Source organism: Protobothrops mucrosquamatus, unplaced genomic scaffold (assembly GCF_001527695.2).
Source record: "Protobothrops mucrosquamatus isolate PMUCROS unplaced genomic scaffold, P.Mucros_1.0 scaffold24, whole genome shotgun sequence".
Lineage (NCBI taxonomy): Eukaryota > Metazoa > Chordata > Lepidosauria > Squamata > Viperidae > Protobothrops > Protobothrops mucrosquamatus.
The window spans coordinates 2,149,904-2,172,823 of record NW_015386409.1 but is presented as its reverse complement, the minus strand read 5'-3'; the positions used below and the strand labels follow the sequence as shown (position 1 = coordinate 2,172,823).

Below are 22,920 nucleotides of genomic sequence, written 5' to 3'. Positions count from 1 at the left end.
TGCTGTATCCCGGCCTGAAGCCCGACTGGAGGGGGTCCAGATAGACTGTTTCCTCCAGGTGCCGAGGGAATTGCTGTGCAACCACACTCTCAACAACCTTCGCCACAAAGCGAAGGTTGGAGACTGGGCGATAGTTAGCCAATACATCTGGATCCAGGGAAGGCTTCTTCAGGAGGGGCCTCACCACCGCCTCCTTTAGTGCTTCCTTGATTTCCTTTCCTTTAGGTCACGGGTGTCAAACTCGATTGCATCACGTGACGTATTGTGATGTTTTTTGCCTTTGCGGAGCTGGGGTGGGCATGGCCAGTACGTGATGCATCTGGCCCGCGGGCCACCAGTTTGACACCCCTGCTTTAGGTAATACTTCTTGATCAGGTATTGATCAATTTTTTTCTCCTTCAATTATTCTAGGTTGCTTGCATCTGATCTTAACAAGCTGATCTTATTTTCAATCTGATCTTCCATTTTGGTGGTACACTGGTTTTTTTTTGTTGTTGTTGATTTTGCATCCAAGATATTCAGTTTTAAATGTAGCTGTGCTATGTATTAGTTGATTTGTTTCTTGCAGTGACCTGGTGCTTATATTTCATATTACAATATTTTAATACTTGTGCTAGCTTTGAAACAAGCTTCAATGCAGGCAAGATTATTCTTCTGTTTTTGTGCTGTTCTAGATGCTCATTTTTTTTGCTTTTTAATTAGAGGGATTTGTTCTTTCTGAGGAGAAGGCAGAGGAAACAGTGACTTGTTTGGGAATGAATAGCTATGCTAGTTTCATCTACTACCAACTCCCCATGGTTTGTCTCTACAGTGTGAGTTACTTCTGGTGAGGCTTCAGTAGATCTTTTGCAGTTCTTCCAATTCTTCTTCTGTGAATATTTTGTTTTGTATTATAAAAGTGTTGATCTACTAGCCTCTGTTCTGTTATTTCTGATTCTAGATGTTGTTCTTTCCAGAACTGTGCATTGTCTTCAGAAATCCTCTTCTCATTGGGACTTGATTTGTAATAACAGTTCATTCAATTTTTCAATAGCATTCTTTGTTTTCAGTCTTTGTATATTTGCAATGGGTAAACAACTTTTCTTCTAGTAGACCTACACTTGGTGGCCCTAGTTCCTTAGCCCACAGTCCTGAGTCCTGTACTCCATTTGTCACCAGATGTCCAGGAACTCCGACATCTAGTGTATTGTTGACCCAGGCAATGATCAATCTTGTATGGGTTCCTGTAAATTAAGTCTCACCTTATTGTTAATGGATAGTAGTAAGAAACTTTTAATTTTAGATGCTTAATTAGTAAGGTAATTATCCCAGTAACATATATTTAATTGGCAAAGTATACTTTTTCCATTTAAAAATTTGCCAAAAAAATAGCAATGCTCATCAAAACAATTAGATGTTTCAACAAGTTTTCATTCAAAGAATATGAGTTGAGTTCATAGTTGGTATTTTCAGATAATTTTTCTACTACAATAAATGTAAAGTTTCCTAATATTGTTTTACAAATTCTTTCCTTCCTGCAAGGATTGCTCATTTTTTCAATATTCAAAACAATATTTACATTTGAAAGACTATGAAACTTGTGATAAATTTTTACATATTACATGTGATAAATATGGAGATATTGCAGAAAAAGTAAATGTAAATCTTGATCTCATTTTACCTATCTCTCAAATCTTACATGGAGGCAGAGCAGTATTCTTAGAATGATCTGATGGATAGCATTTCTATTCTGATGGACAGAATAAATTATTTTGTCATTGTGAGTTTCTTTCACTTATATAGGAACAACCTTCCAAACGTCTTCTTTAAATAAATATTAAAAATGAAGCCATTCTATTTTTCTTAACATCAATTACACTATATGCAATTGATACTGAATTAGTGCTAATACAGATAACAGCACAAATATAGAATCCAGCATTCTTAATTGTCTAGGAAGGCCCTTACTCTAAATTCAATAGCTGTCTGTAGTGATGTCCAGGTCTCACCTCATCTTTTATGTCTTCTTGCTGTTGAGCACTGAAGATCTCCATTGCAGCCATCAGCCTCATCATTAACTCATCCACTGTTGTGTTTCCTAGCAACAAAGAAGGACAGTTGACCTTCATAATATTAAAGTTATTTTAAAAACTCAGAAAATTATTTTAGAAATAATCCAAAAATAACATCTTAAGATTTTTTTCATAAGTCACAAAAAGAAAATGCAATTAGTTTTATTTTAGTGTCATTTAATTTATGTTTTAAAGTTTCGGAAAGTTTCAAGTTGTGAATGTGAATCTAAATGAAAAAGTTAGATTGATTGTAATTTCTATTTCATCTTTATTTCAGCAATAATAGCCAAGTCAGGATTTCAAATTAGGGTTAAATAAGGAGGAAAGAAGGAGATTTTTATTTTTAAACATTTTGTTTCAAACTGTCATAAAAATTCATAGTATGTCTCTAGATATTATCACAAGATCTTTTGACATATCTATTTTTGATATTTGTGTTGAGTTTAAATACTAACATTTACAATTAATAGCCCTCAGAATAACCTCTGTCATTCATTGATTCAAAGATTGCTAACATATATAACAATGAACAGCCCATTTCCCCCTTAACTGGACACTATTTGTTGGCTTATTACTTCTTGATTACATTGCTAATGTAAGGAGATTTGAAATACATAAAGACATTCAACAGCTCTATTCCACTGCATATGAATCTTGGTTTCAACCTCTGCAATACTTTTCACTGTGATTTTAATCCATCAATATAGCAATATTCAGTTTTCAGTGGAGAATATGGAAGTACATTACTACTAAGTTTCAACATTCCAGTTGCTAGAAAAGTATTGTAAAATGTAAGTGATTTATAAGTAAATATCAAGAGATCAAGAGAAAACTATAGATATTATATTACAAAACATCAAACTGACTGATTGAATATAAGTCTAGTTTTTCCCTTCAATTATTTCTGGATCTTTTTGGAGTTTCAACATAGGGATAGTAGAGATCCTGCAGGCACATCTGATATATTTTAAAAATCAATGAATATCAATGAAATATCTATAGAGCTATGAATACTCATACAGTTATTTTTATGAGAGTGAGGCCAATTACAAAGGGTTAGCTATCCCCACTCTTTGTGTGTGCTTTCTTCCTAATGGGAGAGAGGGAGAAGGAGAGGGAGAAAAGGCGAGAAGGGGAGAATAAGTTTGGGAGGTGAAGTTCCTTACTCACACTCAAGTTACTAGAACAAGAGGGTACGTTTTTGAATGTGACATAGTAACTTCTCCAGGTAACTACGATTAATCCTGAGACCTACTTCTAAAATTCAGCTACAGTATAACATTTGCCAATTTTTCTTATTTTTTTTGTTGAGCAGCACCATAAAGTGTAAACTTTACAAGCTTAAAGCTTGTAAGCTTTCATACATTACCATGCTACATTAGTTTTGATCAGATGCATAAAATACATTCACCAATTTTTCATTTTATCTGCACTACTTTGTTAATATAAGAATATAAATTATATTCCAGGAGAATTTATATACTTGAATACAAGTGTAATTGATGCAAATGCAGTTCAAAGTTTCAACACAAAACGTGCATCAAGCAGAATATACAGACTGTACCTTGTATTACATTCAACACTTCATTTGACGATCGTTTTCCCATAATAATAAGGAACAATGGAAACTGATCTGTCTTCTGAGTCCGAATAGTTTGGGCTACAACACTGCCAAAGTGTCTTGTGCACATTGTTAGAAATCTGAAAAATAGGAATATTTCAATGAAAAGTTTGTATAAATAAATGTACCTTATTCATTTAATTTTGAAAATATATATATATACATGTCTTATAACTTCCATAATTTCACAGCAAAAATATATGCAGTACATTGTAGCTTACTTTCAAGAAAATACAGGACTTCATTTGTTGTTAACAGCAGCCCCCACTTTTTTCTCTTTTTATACCGCAGACTATTTTCCACGGATTCTCCTAATCTTACTACTATCCCTAGGCATCATCCATCTCCATCCTTTCTTTTTTTCAATGCTGCACCGTACCTATTTTATTAAGCCATGCTATCTTCTTTATATTTTTCACTTAACATCTAAATTTTGTTACATTCTTTGGCGGAACAGTCATAGCTCTGTACCAATTATGCTCCCAGATTTAATAGTTAGATACAACTGAGACCTAGTGGATTAGTATAATCCTTCTGTCAATTCTTAACTTACATTGCTGAAAATCTTCACCTTCAAATGATAGAAGGAAACAAAATAGAACCATAACATAAACCAAGGAAAACAAAAATTAGTCAATTCATGAGAAACTTCTACAGCTTATCATAAAACTATTGATGGATAACCAACTTGAAATCAATTACAATATTAGATGCCAATCATCTAGAGATTATTCAATGATTAATGAAGAATATTTGTAGCTCATTTGAAGCTTATTCAATTATTATATTTGTAAAAATAATAAGTCTTTCCAAACCAAAGATCCCTTTTTTATTTGATAACTTCCTTAGTAGACTGTGCAAATACTAAGTACATATATTGTTTTCAACTATGCTTTGACAGAGCACCCAATTCTGATGGGATAACCACGAAATGGTTATCATATTTGCAGTTGACATGAAACAGGGCAGGACAGCCGATATTCTAGAAGACCAAAACAAAATTCAAGTTGATATTATTAGGTTAGAGGAATGAGTTGAAAATAACAGAATGAAATTTAATAGAGATAAATGTAAATTTATACACTCAGGAAACAGAAAAATGCAGAAATATAGAAAGTGGAATTCCTGGGTACTAAAAATACCTTGGATCACAAACTGAATATGAATTAGTGATGTGATGCAGCTGCTAAAAAAGAAGAAATGTTATGTTGTGCCATTGTAACAGTTTCCAAATATGGGAAATATACTATATTTTGCATTGATTAGTATACAGTGCTTCAAGTATTGTCTACATTTCTGGGTAACAGGTTTGTAAGATTATTTAGAAAAATACACTGAGATTGGTTTTATGAGGAGAGAGAGGGAAAGACTGAGAACTGAGAAAAGATGGCTTGAAGGAAATTTTCAGATAGCTGAAGGGTATCATAGGCAAGAAGGTGAGCACCTGCTCTCTATCATTCCAGAGAGTAGGATACTGAATAATGATACAGGTAGTCCTCAACTTACGACCGTAATTGAGCCCAAAATTTATGTTGCTAAGTGAGAAATTTATTAAGTGAGTTTTGTCCCATTTTATGACTTTTCTTGCCATGTTTGTTAAGTGAGTCACTGTAGTTGTTAAATTAGTGACACGGTTGTTAAGTGAATCTGGCTTCCCCATCGACTTTGCTTGTCAGAAGGTTGCAAAAGGGAATCACATGACCCTGGTACACTGCAACCATCATAAATATGAACCACTTGCCAAGCTTCCGAATGTAAATCGTATGACCATGGGGCTGCTGCAATGGTCATAAATCACTTTTTTCAGTGCTGTTGTAACTTTGAGCAGTCACTAAACAAACTGTTATAAGTCAAGGACTACCTGTATTAAATTAAAGATATTGGTAAATGAAACCAAAAAAAGAAAAAAAAACTTCTATTGGTAAAAGCAACGTGAAACTCAGATTACTGAAGGAGGTAATTCCCTTTCCTAATTAGAATGTAGTCAGACAATTACCTGTCAAAAATGCTTTTATTTGGATTCTTGTACCAATTAGAGGGGTTGGGCTTGATGGCCCAAATAGGCTCTATGTTTCTATAAACTTGGAAAATTAATGGGATAGAGATAGATGAATAATATTTCACTGCTTTTTATTACTAGCGCTGCATTAACAAAAAATACAAAATGCTCTCAATGTCTTTTCTGGTTTATTCTTAAAATTCAAACCAAAAGAGATGGAGGACAGTAATCAAAACAACAGATCCATATTATTAGGAAAATATATCCGCCTCTCTTTTTTAAAGGAAAGTTTCTTACTTGGGCAACAGCCCTCCACTATTTTTGGCATTCTGTTGATTCCTAATTCTGAATCCCACACTTTACTATTATAACAGGAGCAGCAACAATGCAAAAATCAATTGATATTTCAATAAATTAAGATGACCCCACTAAATTAAAATAGTTATTTCTTTATGTGCAAAAGCAAAATGATACCACAGTGGAGAAAAGTACAAGGCTAAAAGCAAAGCTTAATTTGGTATCTTCAGATGTTGAACAGGATGCATCATCATGCCATCTCCTCAGATGACTCATTTTGAAAGGAGGAGAAAAATCACTAAACTCATACATGCCAATTCTAGCATTAACGATTGTGTGATTCTTGAATCCACTTTTTGAACTCCAGTTTAAACTATTTGCACAACTCCCATGCCCAAGGAAGTGGCACTGGCACCAAGTTAAATTTCAAAAGGCCAAAAGCCATAGCTAAGCTAGTTTGGATCAAAAAAACCTAACCTATTAAGGATTATTACTGTATGGCCCTGGATCCTGAGTAAAGCTATTAAATAGGGACTGGACTGAGGGGTAAAAATTGGAAATCTTTAGTGTAAAGTTTTTCCTTCCTACACAGGAAGTAATACCATTTTTGGTAAAGATTATATACTTAAATCTTGAGGCACTGTTTGAAATCTGTTCCAAAAATGCCTCATAAGAATCAAATGGAGATTAAAACCATTACTATATTTCACTAGTAATGCAAGAGGATTTTTTTTCTCTCTCCTCTAAGTTATACTCTGATAGATATGATGATTTTGAGGTCCATAAGGATGGGTACTGAAGATTGAACTCTTTGGCAAGAATCAATAGCATAACATTTCAGAAGTTCATTGTAAAAGATAACACACACACACACACCAAAAGTTGTAGATGAACAGCTTGCATATAAAATATGTTAATATAACTTTCAGTAATTAATTAGTGAAAGAAGTAATACATATCAAGGAGTCATGTTTTTGAAGATTGTACTAGTTCCCTTCACTTTCATACTTACTAGTATGTTCTGAAAAACACTAATTCTAAGCTTTTGACAAAAAAAGCTTTCATCCATTATCATACTGAAGTCTGACATTAGTATTCTTAACACGATCTTGAATAAATGAAAAAACTGATAAAGCTTTTCACTTCCATTAGAGGACTGTTTGAAATTAGCATTTCTTTCAAGAGAAAAGGGTAGCTTATGATATGTTTTCAGATCTGATGGTAAAAAGTAAATGTCATAATAATAATGAATTATGAAAGACCAAATGCAAATATAGAATGCTTTAATAAGATCCAATTTAATAAAGTCTGTAAAAATAATGGACTTTTAATAACACAGGTCACAAAAGGCAAAACAGTGGAAATTCTGAGGACTAGCCACTAGCAGAGGCTTATTAATTCTTAATTATGTTCATGAAAGGCAACTTAAATCGTGTATTTTCTTATGCCTTAGGATAATATTTTAGGTAACAACTGATCTGAAAACTACCTGATGAGCATAAGCCTTTTTGTCCCATGCTTTAGAAGGTAAATCTATCTGAAAAGACAAACGGCATTAAAATGTCACAGGATGAAAAGCATTTGATATCAACATCCAAAGCAGAATCACAACACTTAATTTTCATATTATTAATAAAAAAAACTATCTACGATTCAGAAATCTAGAATGATAAATAAAAATCCTTGATTCCAAAGTGAATATGATTCTGACAACTATTAAAGTTCGAGAACAAAATTGAGTCAATTTTGTGTTATTGGTTTTATTTAAATAAAATATGTCATCTTAATATGGAAGTTACTAACTTTTTAGTAAATAATCAGATGTGGTTAATAAACAGTTCAAAGGTTAGAGTAATTACATGATGATGTCCTACATGTGCTAGTTGGCCATTACTGGTATGTGGAAACCACAAAGTGGGATGAAAGGTCTTCTGATTTTATTGGGAAATATTTAGCAAGTTCACTTCCGAATCTAGGGTGAGTTGGACTCTGGAAGCTTTGTGCCATCCACAATGGATCTGTGTCATCCTTATTTTGATTTCTCAGGAAATTGTCTCAAGAAGTCATCCTCATCAAACTAATTGCTAAGTTATATATGCCATGCTCTCAGTAGACTATTTAGATAAATTATATGATTTATACTCAAAAAGAAACTTTTAAATTTTTATAGAAGTTTGAAAATACCTATTTGATGTGACCAAATCCAATTTAGCAAACCAAATATTTGAAGAAGAGCCCTAGTGCTCTTTAAACATGAGCCAAGAAATGGTGAAACTTATTTCTATACCTATTTATGGTAAATTTACTGTAGTGTTTTTCCAAAGTAAAAGAATACTTGTTGAATATTAAAACTTATCCAACATCTATTTAATATGATTAATTTTATACTATGCAAAGTCAATATGTTTCATTAAAATGTGAATAAAGAAATAACATTTTATGCTATTAATATTTAAATTTTAAATGTAGAACTGGAAGCTATATTTTATTTATTCATGACGTGACTATCTTAGCCAATTCTACATGCCATCCACTTAGCCCTGCCTTTCTTTGAAGACAATTGTTATTTTTGACTGGGTTCTTGAAACATTTCTTGCTATATTCTTCTATGTGTAAATAACTGATCAGTAGCACTCAATCGTTGTTTAGAAGGTTCTTTAAAAATGCTTAAATTTCCATTATTTGGAGTTTGTCACCAAAGTCAGCCTTTATTAGATAACTTGCAGAGCAACCTCAACCAAAACTGATGGATTAGAATAACGTAAGGCTATTGGTCCACATAAGTGAAACAAAGATTACTTTATGTATTATTTTTTATACATAGTTATCATATGTTGGTACTGGACATTTGGTGTTTATGTTAAAGTTTCTATTCTGAGCATCAGCTTACAATTATCATATATTTTCATGCTATTATCGTGCAGCTGGGAATGGAATTCAAACAGATACTTCTTTTAAAAATGCTTATGACAGTAGCACTTAATTACTCAGTGTTTACTTGCATAGCAGGAAAGGGATTGGAAGTAACAAAAGGAGAAGATTAATGCATAAATTAGGCTCAAGGTAATTATCAAACATTACAGTAATGGTATGCCTTTTGTTAGATTGTTTCATAACCCAAAATATGAGAATTATGAGTTGACCTTTTCATTTGGGCAAGCAAAATGGGAAAAGTCACAGCTTAATAAAAAGGAGTACAGGTAATCCTCAATTTATAACCATTCAGTTAGTGACTATTCGAAGTTACAACAACACAGAAAAAAATTGAGTCACAATTTGTCCTCGCCATTACAACCGTTGCAGTATCCTCATGGTCACATAATCAAAATTTGGACATTTACAACCAGCATGTATTCAGGATGATTGCAGCACCCTAGGGTCATGTGATCATCATCTACGACCCTCCCAGCTGCTTCCAACAAGCAAAGTCAACGGGGGAAGTCAGATTTAATGATGTTTCACTTAACAACTTCAGCAATTTGCTTAACAACTATGACAAAATAGGTCATAAAATCGGGCATGACTCACTTAACAACCACCTTGCTAAGCAACAAAAATTCTGATCCCAATTGTGGTTGTAAATCTAGGACTAACTGTACTTTGTTTTCTATTGTCCCCAGTTAGTTATTCATGTGATAGATCTGAACTTCTCGCCATCTCCATTAGCTCCTGTAACTTGGGGCATATCTGTACCGATTAGTAAACCATCATAAATCTATCTGGAATCAGCGATATATAAGTGATACGATATCAATTGTTATAATAAACAAACATATCTGTGTCTTATAATTTCCCATCAGTTCTAGAATATTTTAGCCCAGTGTATCACCATAGCATCTTATTTAGATATTTAGGTAATTGATGGAAATGATGTAGGGAAGATGCTAGGAGTTTTCAGCTGCATCAGCCTTTTACAAAGCAACAATAGGTTCTCATCCACAACCTGATCAATCATCTAATAATACCTTAATAAGTTTCCTTTTGATGTCCTGGTAGAGGTAAGATTGCACATACTTTATTTACACTTAAAACACATACAGCTTTATTAACTTTTAAAAATAAAAACTATCTGTGTTGAAACTATTCTGATTAAACTATATGACAGACTTCAAAACAGCTATTTATGATCTGCCCTCAAAGTTACAACTGCTTCATTCACATACCACAGTCACATGATTGCAATTGGGGTACTTGGCAATTAGCTTGCATTTACAACTGGTTGCAATGTTTCGTGGTCACATGACTGTGACTTGTGACAGTTTTTGCCATTTTCTGGCAGAAAACAGCAAAACCCACCCATTGGATATGCTGGATTTTCTTAACAACCACATGGTTTACTTAACTACCACATGTGGACAAGAGGATAGAAATTTAAAAATCAATTTTATAGTGTTATTTAATATGATTCAGAGAAATGAATCATACAATTTCATTTCATACAAAATGAATCTACAATTTCTTTTGCATTTTAAAATAAATTCTATTTTTCACTGCTGCAATGCTGCATATTCTCTACGTGATATGGAAAGACAAACTGCAAACTTGAAAGCTGAATGGAGAAGGGAAGATTATATACTTGTATGTGTAATTATAATACAGAAAGATCTTTAGTTAATCCATCACAACTGCCATGCCTTAGTTTTGAAGGCCCCTATCTCCTTGTAAAACATATTCAAAACATACAGCAAGCTATCATCTCAAAGCATACTTATTGATGTCCTTGTTCAATAGACATCATCTTACTAACAATTCATGCATTATTGGAAGAAAGGTTATATGAAGAGATAATCACCTTCCATCCTGCTCCTTTGTTCTTGATGTTTTGCTACTGGAAAACCATTCACAAGTACAATCCTCAACAATGCTACTCAGTAATTATGACTAGATGACAAACAGATATGATCAATTTATGAACCTGTTTTGAAACCCTATACTAATAAAGTCATTAGATGCTGCCCTTGCCATGATCTTTCTAAAAGCTTCTGAAGTTACAAGAACGCACAGCATTGTTTGTGGAAACAATTGCTGATGGCAGAATGCAAACCTTGAGTTTAACCATGCTGCAAATTGATCTTGACATTCTGTTAAGACCACTGCTAAAATCAAAAGCAAAGGAGAAAATGAGAAAATGAACAGGTCACATATAATCAAGAAACAGGAGGGTTCCCTTTTTTGCCTCCTCTTCAAAATAAGACGTACACAAACTTGCCTGCTGTTGGTGTATCTTTCTTATTTAAGACAAACATTAATTAGATTCCTGACCTTAGGTACTTAAACTCTTTTCCTTTTGAAAGTAAAATGAGACAGGACTTTGAAAATCATTGACAAAATAAAACTAATTCTTGGTAGCTTTCTCACAAAAAGTCCAAAACAAGGACTACTATGTGAAGAGCCGTAGCTTTTCCTGTACGAGATGTTTTTATTTAATGTTTTCATTCTCTTAGAAACCTCAAGAAATGAAGTTGGATGGGTAATGCTTAAAACAGTTGTTGCATGGTATGCAGTGGTCAAAGCACTGTTCTAAGACTGGGGAGATCCAGTTTTAATTTGCTACTTGATTATAGAGCTCACTGGTGAGCCAAATTTACCTCAGAAGGTTACTGCTATGAGGAAAAAATGAAGGCTAATTCCATTTATACTGTCTTGAGCTTTTGCAGAGAAAAAATAGAATGTAAGCCTAATAAACAATAAAAAACCTTGCCCAGTTGTTATACTAAGTATATAAACATCAGAAACAGTTAAACATGCCAATAAATGTCTCCCTCTGCCTGTGATTTCTTAAAATAGCTGTGCCTTTTAGTTTCACTTTATTAAAATATACAATTGTAGATCCAATATAAACACACAAAATAAAAATAAAACAATAAAATAAAATAATAGGTATTTTTTTATTAAATACCTATTTATGCCTAAGCATAAACACCTGGGAGAGAGATCAAGTTCAGAAACTTCTAATTGTCATTACTATATTTTAAAATGTGACTATAATTCTAGAGACTTCCCCATTCTGGTCATTTAATAGTTATGCATGATTGTTATTTGAGAATGGTCTGGTAGTTTGTAATAAGTAGGGAGATGGTAGCTAGGGCAATTCTGAAGTATGTATGCTACTATTTCAATTAAACTCGCAAGATTCCTTTTTCTCACCATGTATATGTATACATCTGAACTAGACTGTGTTGTTTTTCTGGGCCACATATGTGTGTGGGTATGTGCATAATTAATTAATTAATTAATTAATTAATTAATTAATGTCATGTTTATGCAGTGTATATTGGAGGTGGTTACCCTTTGAGAGCTGTTTGCAACGAAATCTCATTTTAATGTATGCTGATTAGTGTACATTTAAAGCAACAATAAAGTTATTATTCTATTCTATTCTATTCTATTCTATTCTATTCTATTCTATTCTATTCTATTCTATTCTATTCTATTCTATTAATTTCAGAGTCAGAGCAGATACATGAATGTTCTTGATAGGGAACAGCACTGAATCTGCCCAAAAGTACTACTGATGGTATAATATTCAGATGTACCAATGTGAAGGCCATCCTATGAGATGGAAATAATACATTTTACAAATATTTAGGAATAGTAAAGGGAGGGTGTGTGAGTTCATTATAGTGGAGAGGTGAAGTATTGATATTATTTTTTTGCAAATTGAGAAGTATTTTTTTTGCTTATGCTCTCTCCAGGTATGCCTTGGCATGTATTTCATCATGCTATGAACAGTGTTTCTCATGTAGGCTGCAGGTGCTAAGAATAGATTATGTCCTACAACTGTAAAATGAAATTCCTATAATGATTTATCAAAAAAAGTATGTTAATTTTGCAACAATACATTTTAAGCAAAAGAATACAGTACTGATGATAATTTGCCAGGCTACATTTGTTAGCTTTCAAAATACAAATAACTATTTCATGTATATTGCTCATTTGTTACATTGTATGTATACCTTTGGCTAGATCAAGATGGCACAAAGGTGAAGGGAAATAGTGTCAGCTGTTCCTGAGCCACATCTTTTTTGGGGGAAGATAGTGCTTCAAACGTAACGTTGTGTATTAGTAGACTAAAAGTATTAACATTAATAGGAGGGGCGTGATGGCTCAATGGTAAAAGACACTGAGTTTGTCACCTGGAAAGCTGACAGCCCGGATTCGAGACCTGAGCGCTCCATGATGGAATTAACTCCCATCCTCACCCCACCTGCTGCCCACCTAGCAGTTTGATAGCATGCAAATGCAAGTAGATAAATAGGTACCAGTTAGGTAACCGAGTTCCATGCATAGTCATGCTGGCCACATGACCATCAAAAGTATTTTCGGACAATGCTGACTTCCTTGGCTAAGAAATGGAGATGAACACTGCCCCCTAGAATTGGATATGACTGGATGGGGGAAAATTTACCTTTACCTTTATTAATATTAATAATGGTAAAAATAGCTATTTATAGTATTAATAACAATATCCAAGGCTCCCTTAAATGGATTACAATTACTATTTAGCATTAAATATGTATCTGCCCTTTTCATCTAATTATTAAAACGATTAAAGTGATTTTAAAAAACTGTTTAAAAACTAGCCAAAAGCAATACCCAAACTGCAAACAACTTGAAAAAGCCTGGATGAACAGGAAGCTTTTGATTGTGAGTTTTATTCAGTTACTGAAGGACTTCTGTGAAGAATCCAAATCAATATAAAACATTTTTAAGAACACTAGTTAACTAGTATAATCATCAGCAGAACTAATGAGCAATAAAAAATACAGCAACATTCAATGTATGTGTTTGAATCTGAGCTTGCTTCTGAAATGAAAGCAGCTCGGCAGTCATCTCAGCCTCCAGAAGAAAGATGTTCCAAACAATGGATGAAAAGGCTCTCTCTTGAGACCTCATGTAATTTATAGCTCTCAACTACAGGATGTAAAGGACAGGCCCTTCAGAAGATCTTAATATCTGGGCAGGTATATGAGCATCTAGCTGACTGATCTAGACTGCATTCAATTTCAGAGTCACCTTCAAAAGCATGTAACATAAGGAAAATTAATGGTACCTGGACTAAGAAGATATATTATGTTAAAAATATGTAAATGTGAACTAAACTACTTCTGGTTCAGAAACTATTGGAAACTTCAAGGTCAGAAAATTTGGCAAAAGAGTCTGAGCTAGTATGGCCACTTTAGCTTTGAACGGCAACAATGAATCTAGAAGAACTTTTATTCCTGATCTTTCAGACAGATTCAGCCTCATCCAAAAGAGGTTGATTACTGGAACTTGGAATGTTGTCCCCATATTTTAAGGGTTCAATTTTTATTGACTTTTATCAAATGCAGTGCTTCAAGCTTAAGATAAGTGGACTGGAAGAAGTTTGTAGGAAGGAAGTTGTTCACATTTCTTCTTTCCAAACTATTGAATATTGAACATAAAAAAGTCAACCCCACTATCTTAGCTGAAAGTTTGTGGATTTAAATGTACAAGTTTAAATATCAGATTTATACTGATTATATCTTTCATATCTTTTGTGATAAAGTATTTTGTCCATTGCCAGCCATTCTTCCCTAGGCCATTTGAACGCTCTGTAACATAAAGACGATCTCATTATTATGTATAAATATACTTTATGTACAATTATTTATTCTCTTATATGATAGTAAAACCAAAAAATGTAGACTTAAGCATCTTACCATATTTTTCAATCAGGGTTCTAGAGCTGCTGAAAATAGCTGTGCAGCCCTAAGCAAGCTCTTTATTTAGCATTTCTAAAAGTGTCATAAGGAGTTAATAAGACCCAGCTGTACAAACTCTTTCTACTAAGCAGCTTCTGTTGCTTTGGTCACCACAGGTATCGCAGTAACCTGTAAACTCTTGTAACTAGTGTATCAAAGTTGTGCTACTTAACAGATCTTAAGTAAAACACAACAAAGCTTTGACATGCTGCTTATTGTCAGTCATAAAAAAAACCCTCCCTCAGACATAGTTTTTTAGACGAGAGTATACCACAATTTTTTGCGACTGTAAAATAAAAGAAACCAGAGAATTAAAAAGAGACTAGAACAATATAACAGCAGGTCATCAACTGAACTTAGCCACTGCAGATGGTTTAGAAATAGGGTTTCCATCCACAGCAAGTTGTGGGATGAAAGGAAAGCAGGGGACTCCCCATTTCTTGTAAATGGCAATAGTATAAGATTAATCCAATCTCTTGCCCACATATTTTGTTCCATTGAAAAAAACCCATAGTTGCTCCATTCATAACTACCTTTGAGACTACATTTACTTTAATGGTAATAAAAACAAATGAATGCCGCTTAATCTCAACCAAAATTAAAGTTAAAATGTGTAAGTTTGTGAACTATTATGCAGAAACACTACATATTTTAATCTTAATTTGGAAAGTTTGCTATGTAGAGTGAGTTGAAATGAAAATAAAGACTCTAATGGGAAAGTGAAAATATCTTTTAAGCCACACCGTATATATTAAATTACAGTTATCATTTACAATGTGAAATGAACTTTTTAAGTGAATAAAAACTAAAAGTTCACTAATCATAAAAAAACTATGATACCTATGTAAAATCAAAGTTCAGACAACATTATTAAATAATATTATGAGGAATGTTTCAATATGCATATTTCATGTATTATGATGAATGTTTTGAAAGAATGAATTGCCAGGTGAGATTTTATATACAATGAAAGGTCTTTGTATCATCTCAAGAGAATATTAAAGCATTTATTATATAAAGCTTTATTATTTTGTTGAAAGTCAAATGGATCAAGTTAAATCAATTTTTAGGCCAAAAAAACCTTTGTGAGGCTAAATTTCACTTGCTATATTGATTAAACTATTTGTGTACGGTACTATAAGTTATTTCTAGCTAGTCACTGGTGCATGAATGTTTGTATATCTAATGTTGTAGTAAACTTGCACATCTATGTTAATAGAGAACCCACATATCTCCTTAGGGTGACTGAAGAGGCAATGACCTCCATGCATCTGACAGATGCCCCTCTAGACAAAATTTTGCAAGTCCTTTCTTCACTAAGTCCCCATATTACAATGCTATGGATCATTACACTCTTTTCCACAGGAAGCTGTTTCTCCCCTCTAAACCATCTGTGAACTCATTTTCTGAATATAGATGCTGATTATACTTCTTAAAAGTTCTATGGCACCAAGAGAGATTGCATCCAGGATACTCCCATTTCTTTCATAAGTCCCTTCATTTCTCCTGTTTTCCCATCTGCTAGTTCCTGCTGAGAGATGGAAAAGATTGGTCTGGAAGAATGATGGAAGAACAGAAGGTGAAAGAAGTTGACAAGGGATGATGTATTCTGAGAGCTCACTGCTTGAAAATAATTCATTGTACAATTAGGACAAATATAAATACCACCTCAAAAGTAGACCATTAAAACATTGCTTTAAATTGATGAACAAAAGGAACATATGTATACATAAACAAAATTCTTGGTATTACTTCAAACTTGAATAATCATACGAATTATTTCTAACAAATGAAAGTATGGGCCTGATTGTATTATAAAAAGTCTTAGAACTCTAAAATAGTTGACTATTTTGCTTGAAAATCTAAAGACTTTAGAATACAGTTGAAATTTCATGAAATTATTCCTCTTTTCTACTCAGTGAATTTTTTCTCCTCCCCCATCCTTATGTACATTCAAATCTATTCTATAACGTTGGAAGACATTCTAGAAAACTGTGAAGGAGATAGTAGGGTTTGTATTGAGGTAAACAATATTTTTGTCCTGAAAGTAGAGTTCTGCTCATGTAGTATTTAGTTTCATCTTAAGCAAAGGTACCAAATTTCTCAGGTTTTAAAAATAATCCATTTCAACTTACCTTGCTCGATTTGCTTCTTTTGTCATATCCCATGCCCATGTTATAAAGTTTTGACTCAGGTAGGAAACAATAGATTCAGCACAAAGCATTTGAGAGCAGAATACATTAGTCAGCACACTTTCATCCTGGTGGAGGTAGACAGCAAGAAGCTTTCTCTGTAAAACATAAAATCAGTATTAGGATAAAGACGGAAATAATTTCCCATAATTTTCACAATATAAATGTAATTCATGTCTTACATCTAATCAAGTATGTATTTGAATTTCAGTAGAACATACTTCACTGTATTTCAGTCTTCATATATAGACTATCCTTATACAATATAAATTCCCTTCAGAAGAGTTATAACCATTACCTGCTGCCTAGAGATTCTGGCAGTTGAAGACTAAGAAAGGAGGTTGGGGAAAGTTGGTATAAACCAGGGTTTCTCAATCTAAGATGTGGCCTTAAACTCATGCTGATTGAGGAATTCTAGGTATTGGTCTACATGTGTTAAAGCTGATGAGATTGAAAAATACTAATATAGGCAAAGCTATCACAAAACAGTTGTTCCTGGTGGAATTACTGAGGAAGTAGATTAAATGAAACCTATTTGTAGAACTTTATTCTTACATTAACAATTTTTTTGTTTGTATTACGAAATGAAAACATGATTATATTTCCTTACGATTATTAATATATTAAGTGCTAATCACATTTGCTGCAAGTATTGTCTGACTGATAACAAGGCATAATTTTATCAGCCTTTAAGTAGGGGGAATAATTCAACAAAGGAATGCTATAGTCAGTGGCAGCCTTATATTTCATATAATATACAGTTCTACTTAATTCTAATAGTGTGTGCCTTAATACACATATAATGTAATCTTTTCATCAAATCTTTCTCATATTTACCAACCACATGCATTTTTGTCATAGCTCTATGGAAACAGCAGTCTTGCTAATCCTATTCGCATATTTGTTTCCTGGTTGATTAAATTTAAGTCTTTTTATCTCATAACTTTCTATGGCTGTATAATTATAATTAATTTACACAATATATTACTAGTAAATAGAATAATTTACATAACTTCCAAGGGAGTATAATTATAACAAACCATCAAATTTGCTCTGAACTACACTAAATAAATTACACTAAAATAAATATCAAATACAAAAAAGAAGAAAAAAATAATATCAGGGAAAATAATAATATCAGAAAATAAACTCAAGGAAAATGTTGGAAGGAGTATGTTTGGTTTTTTTTGGCTAGAACTGGAGAAGCGAAGACTTATACATGTAACATTAAATAAACAAACAAACAAACAAACAAATATTAATATACAAGTTCACATAAAGTACTACCCTGCCTTTTTTTTACTTGAACCATTCTAATTTTCAATTTTCAAAGTTAGAACTGAAATACCATCGGAGAAGATAATGTACCTTATAATAAGGGAATTGCCATGAGAAGCATAGATTATTTTAACAAGGTTCAAAGTTCTGTGAAAAAGAAGGTTTTTTTTGCCATGACCAGCACAGAATCAACATATTCTGATAGAAGTAAAATTTGTTCTTCTCAGTAAACCTACTCCTGTATATAAAAATACCCCAATTTCTTAACATGTCTCTTTATCATGGATATATAATCAATCTTCCATAATATTTTTCCCAATAATAATGTAAATAGTAAACTACTTTGGAATTTGGAATGTGAATTTGCTTGTAATATAGCATATTGAGAAAAAGCATGTAATGGGTTATTGGAAAAAATGGCACTAGGCATGTCCAGCTTAAAAATACTTCTATGAACTATATGCAAGCTATGGCTATCTTTATCCAAAAATAAATAAATACATGGAAAGTTAATACATGACAAATAAATACATGGAAAGTTAATTTGTAATGAATGATTTCTTTTCAATCAATGTTAAAAAAAAGAGTTTGGGAAAATTCTAAGATCTATTTTTAAAAGTATGGAATCATTTGAACATAGACTTTGGAAAAGAGATTAGACATTACATTAATGTTTGTCTCCTTTAATTTAAAAAGTTATTCCAAAGTATACATACTTCAGAAAAGGCCACCAATAAGCCTAACATGCACAGTTCCATATAAGTGCAGCCAACAATGTTGACTGAAACTAAACTTGAAAATCCAGGGCACTAATGCACAATATCAGGCAATAAAACAGCATCTCTGTGGTGATATTTAATTTAAAAAAGAAGAAAGAGGCAGGAGAAGATCAGGCACTGTCTGTTTTGGAGGATCAGCCATTCTGCATTTCAAAGCATGGATCCCTGCAATATCCAGGTTACTGTGCTAGAATCTCCACTATTATATAGCAGTTGTAAGAGAGGGAGGGCAAAGATGTGTTTACTCAGTGATTAGGGCCTTAGAATAAGCCGCTAGCTCCTAGAGAGACAGCTCGCCATTTATTCATTTGGGCCAATTCACAAAGCCTAGAAAGATTAAACATCCATGCTGAGAAGACAAGCGAATGCAGACGGTGAAAAAGAAATAAAAATTCTTTAAAAACTCTTAGATGACTTCATTATTTTTCCACAAGGAAACTTTAGGAAAGTGTTTAGTTAGAGAAAAACCCACATTGACCTCTCCCTAAACCCTTAATCTTTCCTTTGTGGTGGGACTGCTTTGTGGTAAGCGGATGGCTTTGCTCTCCTCTTTTCACTGAAAGCAGAGAGACAGGAAAAAAAAAACTCTTGAGAAACTCCTTTCGTCCCAAAGAAACAACCCCATGAAACTGTTAAATATAAGAGTCCATGTGAACTAACCTTCCAAAATAAGTACAGTTTAAAGCTATAAGTTGGGACCAAATAGTAGAAAACAAGGCAGGTTTACACTTATAGCACATGTAAACAGGGAAATTTATAAAAACTTTTAACAACTACATATGTGGAACTAGCAGATTCACATAGTTTAATTTTGCCAATGATAATTGCAGTTGGTTGCATTTGTCCTTGCTACATATGGGAGAAAAAAGAAACCGGCTCTCCTATAAAAGTTGATTCCATTCAAAGATGGTATAGAAATTCCCCAAAATGCTCTGTAGGATAATTACTATTCCCTATGACTAGTAACAAATCAAACCTACAAACCTGGATTTTCAATAGTAATATTCCTATGTAAAACCTCTATATGTAACATAGTAATTCAAATCTTTACGCTTCCTAACAGAACCTATGTGTGTTATCTGCCTGGATCTATTGCTCTTCCAACTGATTTCATGAAAACATCCAGATAAGTTTGACATCTAAATAGCTGTCTCCAATGCATTTTACAAAGGAATTGCATGGTCTTCACAAAACCAAACTGTTTTGGAAAAGCAATGAAATAATAAAAACTAGAAAAGGACCATAAGTCAGAATGAGGAGGGGTTCTGGACAGGCTGCCTATTCTGTTACTGAAGCCTTTCGGTGAAAATCTCTTAAAGTATTAGGATAATAGGAGCTTTGCTCCTTTAGATCTTCTTCTGTGAGGGGAAGTGAGGTAACAAGATTACTTAAAAGGATATTTTCTATTAAAAGTGTTACTTGGAACAATTGTAACTATTTGGAGAACTTTAGCTTCTACATGTCTATTAAAAAAAAACCAACCCTAGTGGGCTTCGGATGGGAGAAATTAAAACATGCCTGTTTTGGGGGGAGCTTGGGGGGAGGCATTTAGCAAATTTCATTTGAGAGTGCATTCGAAAGAATAATGAGAAAAGTCAGAGGTTAGAATCAACATTTTGTCAACATTTTTGTAAAATCTCCAGCATATGTTTATTTTTGAAAAAGGAGACTTCCCTTGAAGTAGATTTGATACAGAAAACTAGATGTTGTCCTTTAATTTTAAGAAGCCAATTTAGCACATCTAGCTAGAAATAGTGTGTGCTGTAATTAAGAGTAATGCGTTTTTATCTTATAAAATGCAGCTATATTGGTTCTACCAGCTTTAAAAAAAGCAGAAAAATGCAATAATACAGCATATGATGATGAAACATTATTTGGTCAACATACATTTTAGCAAAATGATAGTGTTTGGAAAAAAATATTATAAAATTAGATATTATATATAGCTTGAAAATTCACTTTCAGCATGTTTGGGGCACATTAATTTTAAACTATGGGTATACAAGTATATACTTTTTATTTAACTATGTAAGAGTTATAGGGTAATTATACATGCCTGCTAAATATCCTGTATCCACAGGTTTGACCTATGTATCAGAAGCTACATCTATAGTCCAGCTTCTGCAAATGTATTGGAACTTTCCTTCACTCTCCACATCCTTCATCATATCCTCAGATCTGTTCTGGAGCCTTGCAGTAGGAAAGAATGAATCCATTCTAACAACAAATACATTTGCCAGCAGAATGACTCTACTATACAGAACCCCATGTTGTTTTGGCATATCTTACCGGTATTCCTTCCTCTTAAGAAAATGATTCAAGATTGAGATAATATTTCATATACTCTAAATTATACTAAAGAGCCAGTTTGGTGTAGCGGTTAAGGCACCAGACTAAAAACCTGGAGACCATGTGTTCTAATTCCACCTTAGACTCAAAGCCAACTTGTTGATCTTGGTACAGTCAACCTCTCTCGACCGTAGGAAGGAGACCATGGTAAACCACTCCTGAAATGTTACCAAGATAACTTCAGGGACTTATCCAGGCAAGAGTCAAATAGTGACTCAAAGGCACCAAAACAATGTCAAACAACAAAACCTATAGTCAAGGTTTATTTAAGAACAAACAAGATTTAAATACTTGTATGAATGGACAACATTTTCCACATGCATTTAAAAGAAACAACCAGCACTTAACAGTTAAAGTTGCGTAATGGAATTATAATCCACTAACCACTGGTCTCAGTTGAATGGAAGAAAAAAATAGCCTGAATATTTTTTTCCCACTATAATGAAGCCACCAATTTTTAGCAATTCTAAAAATCATATGTGAATTTTTATAAAAATTTGTTTGTGTGTGCACATCCATTCTATCTACTATGAAAATTTCTACCTACATATGAAGGTTACAAAGGCCACTTAATTGTTCTTTCTAGCTTAATGCAACACAGCCTAAAAGTACAGGCTGAAGAATTCACATGTTGGAAAGATACGGGGTACTTCTTTTCTCTTTTCATGCTGTGTTTCTCAACTTGTCAAGGACACTTAGTTCTACAAGCCAATGTACTATGGTTTCTAGGAATTCCAAAATAATTGTACTGCGTATACCACGTTGCTCAGTTTGTGTCTGGGTGTTTTATCCTTGGGGTGGACAAGAGTAGGTTTGAAGTGTGCACATATGTGGTATATGCAGTACAATGCAGTGAGCCATGTGCAGATCTGTACACTGGAGAAACGAAACAACAACTTCATAAACGTATGGCACAACATAGGAGAACAAACCCATCAGGACAAGAGTCAGCAGTCCATCTGCATTTAAGAGATAAAAGCCACTCTTTCAAAGACAGCAAAGTCCACATTTTGGACAGGGAGGACCGCTGGTTTGAAAGAAGGGTCAAAGAGGCCATCTATGTCAAAACTGAACAGCCCTCTCTCAACAGAGGGAGAGGGATATGACATCATCTACCTCCAGTCTACAACATAGTCCTTTTAACAGTTTTGAGAAGGCTCCACACACATTTGCACTACTCAGGTGAGCCTGAAGGCCAGATAAGCCTCCAGGTAGCATTAACGACTTACTAAAAGAATGCAAATGAATAGCTGTCTGCAAGGAGTATAAATCTTTCCATTCCCCACCATCCAGTTAGAGCTGAAGAAGCTTCTTGGATGAGAAGCAAAATGTTTTCAAAGAAAAGCAAGAAAGTTCAGTTGCCTTGTGAAAAAGCATCTTTGGGATAACTAAACTGGATGACTGAGAATCTCTATAGACATTTCCATTTAAAGAAACCAACAAGCAAGCTTATTTGATGCATCCACTGGATCTGCAATCAGAATGAATTATACTAATTATATAAAATAAGACATGTTTAATTCTTTCCCCAGGCTTTTGAATGTTCTCCCTCATGAGAGGGAAATGCATGCATAGTTTGTTTTTGTCCATGTGGAGGCTTGACAGACCACAGAAAGAATAAAGCAGCC

General features: G+C 33.5%; 1 protein-coding gene across 1 annotated transcript in view; it reads right to left on the bottom strand.

Annotated features, from left to right (window-relative positions):
• Window positions 1-22,920, bottom strand: part of FAF1 (Fas associated factor 1) — a 183,376-nt gene that overhangs the window by 38,290 nt on the left and 122,166 nt on the right. Inside the window, exons 13-15 of the mRNA XM_015810912.1 lie at window positions 16,830-16,984; window positions 3,616-3,752; window positions 1,989-2,077 (exon numbers count right to left, since the gene is read on the bottom strand). Coding sequence (XP_015666398.1) covers window positions 1,989-2,077; window positions 3,616-3,752; window positions 16,830-16,984 — 381 coding nt within the window. The remainder of the gene's footprint in view (window positions 1-1,988; window positions 2,078-3,615; window positions 3,753-16,829; window positions 16,985-22,920) is intronic.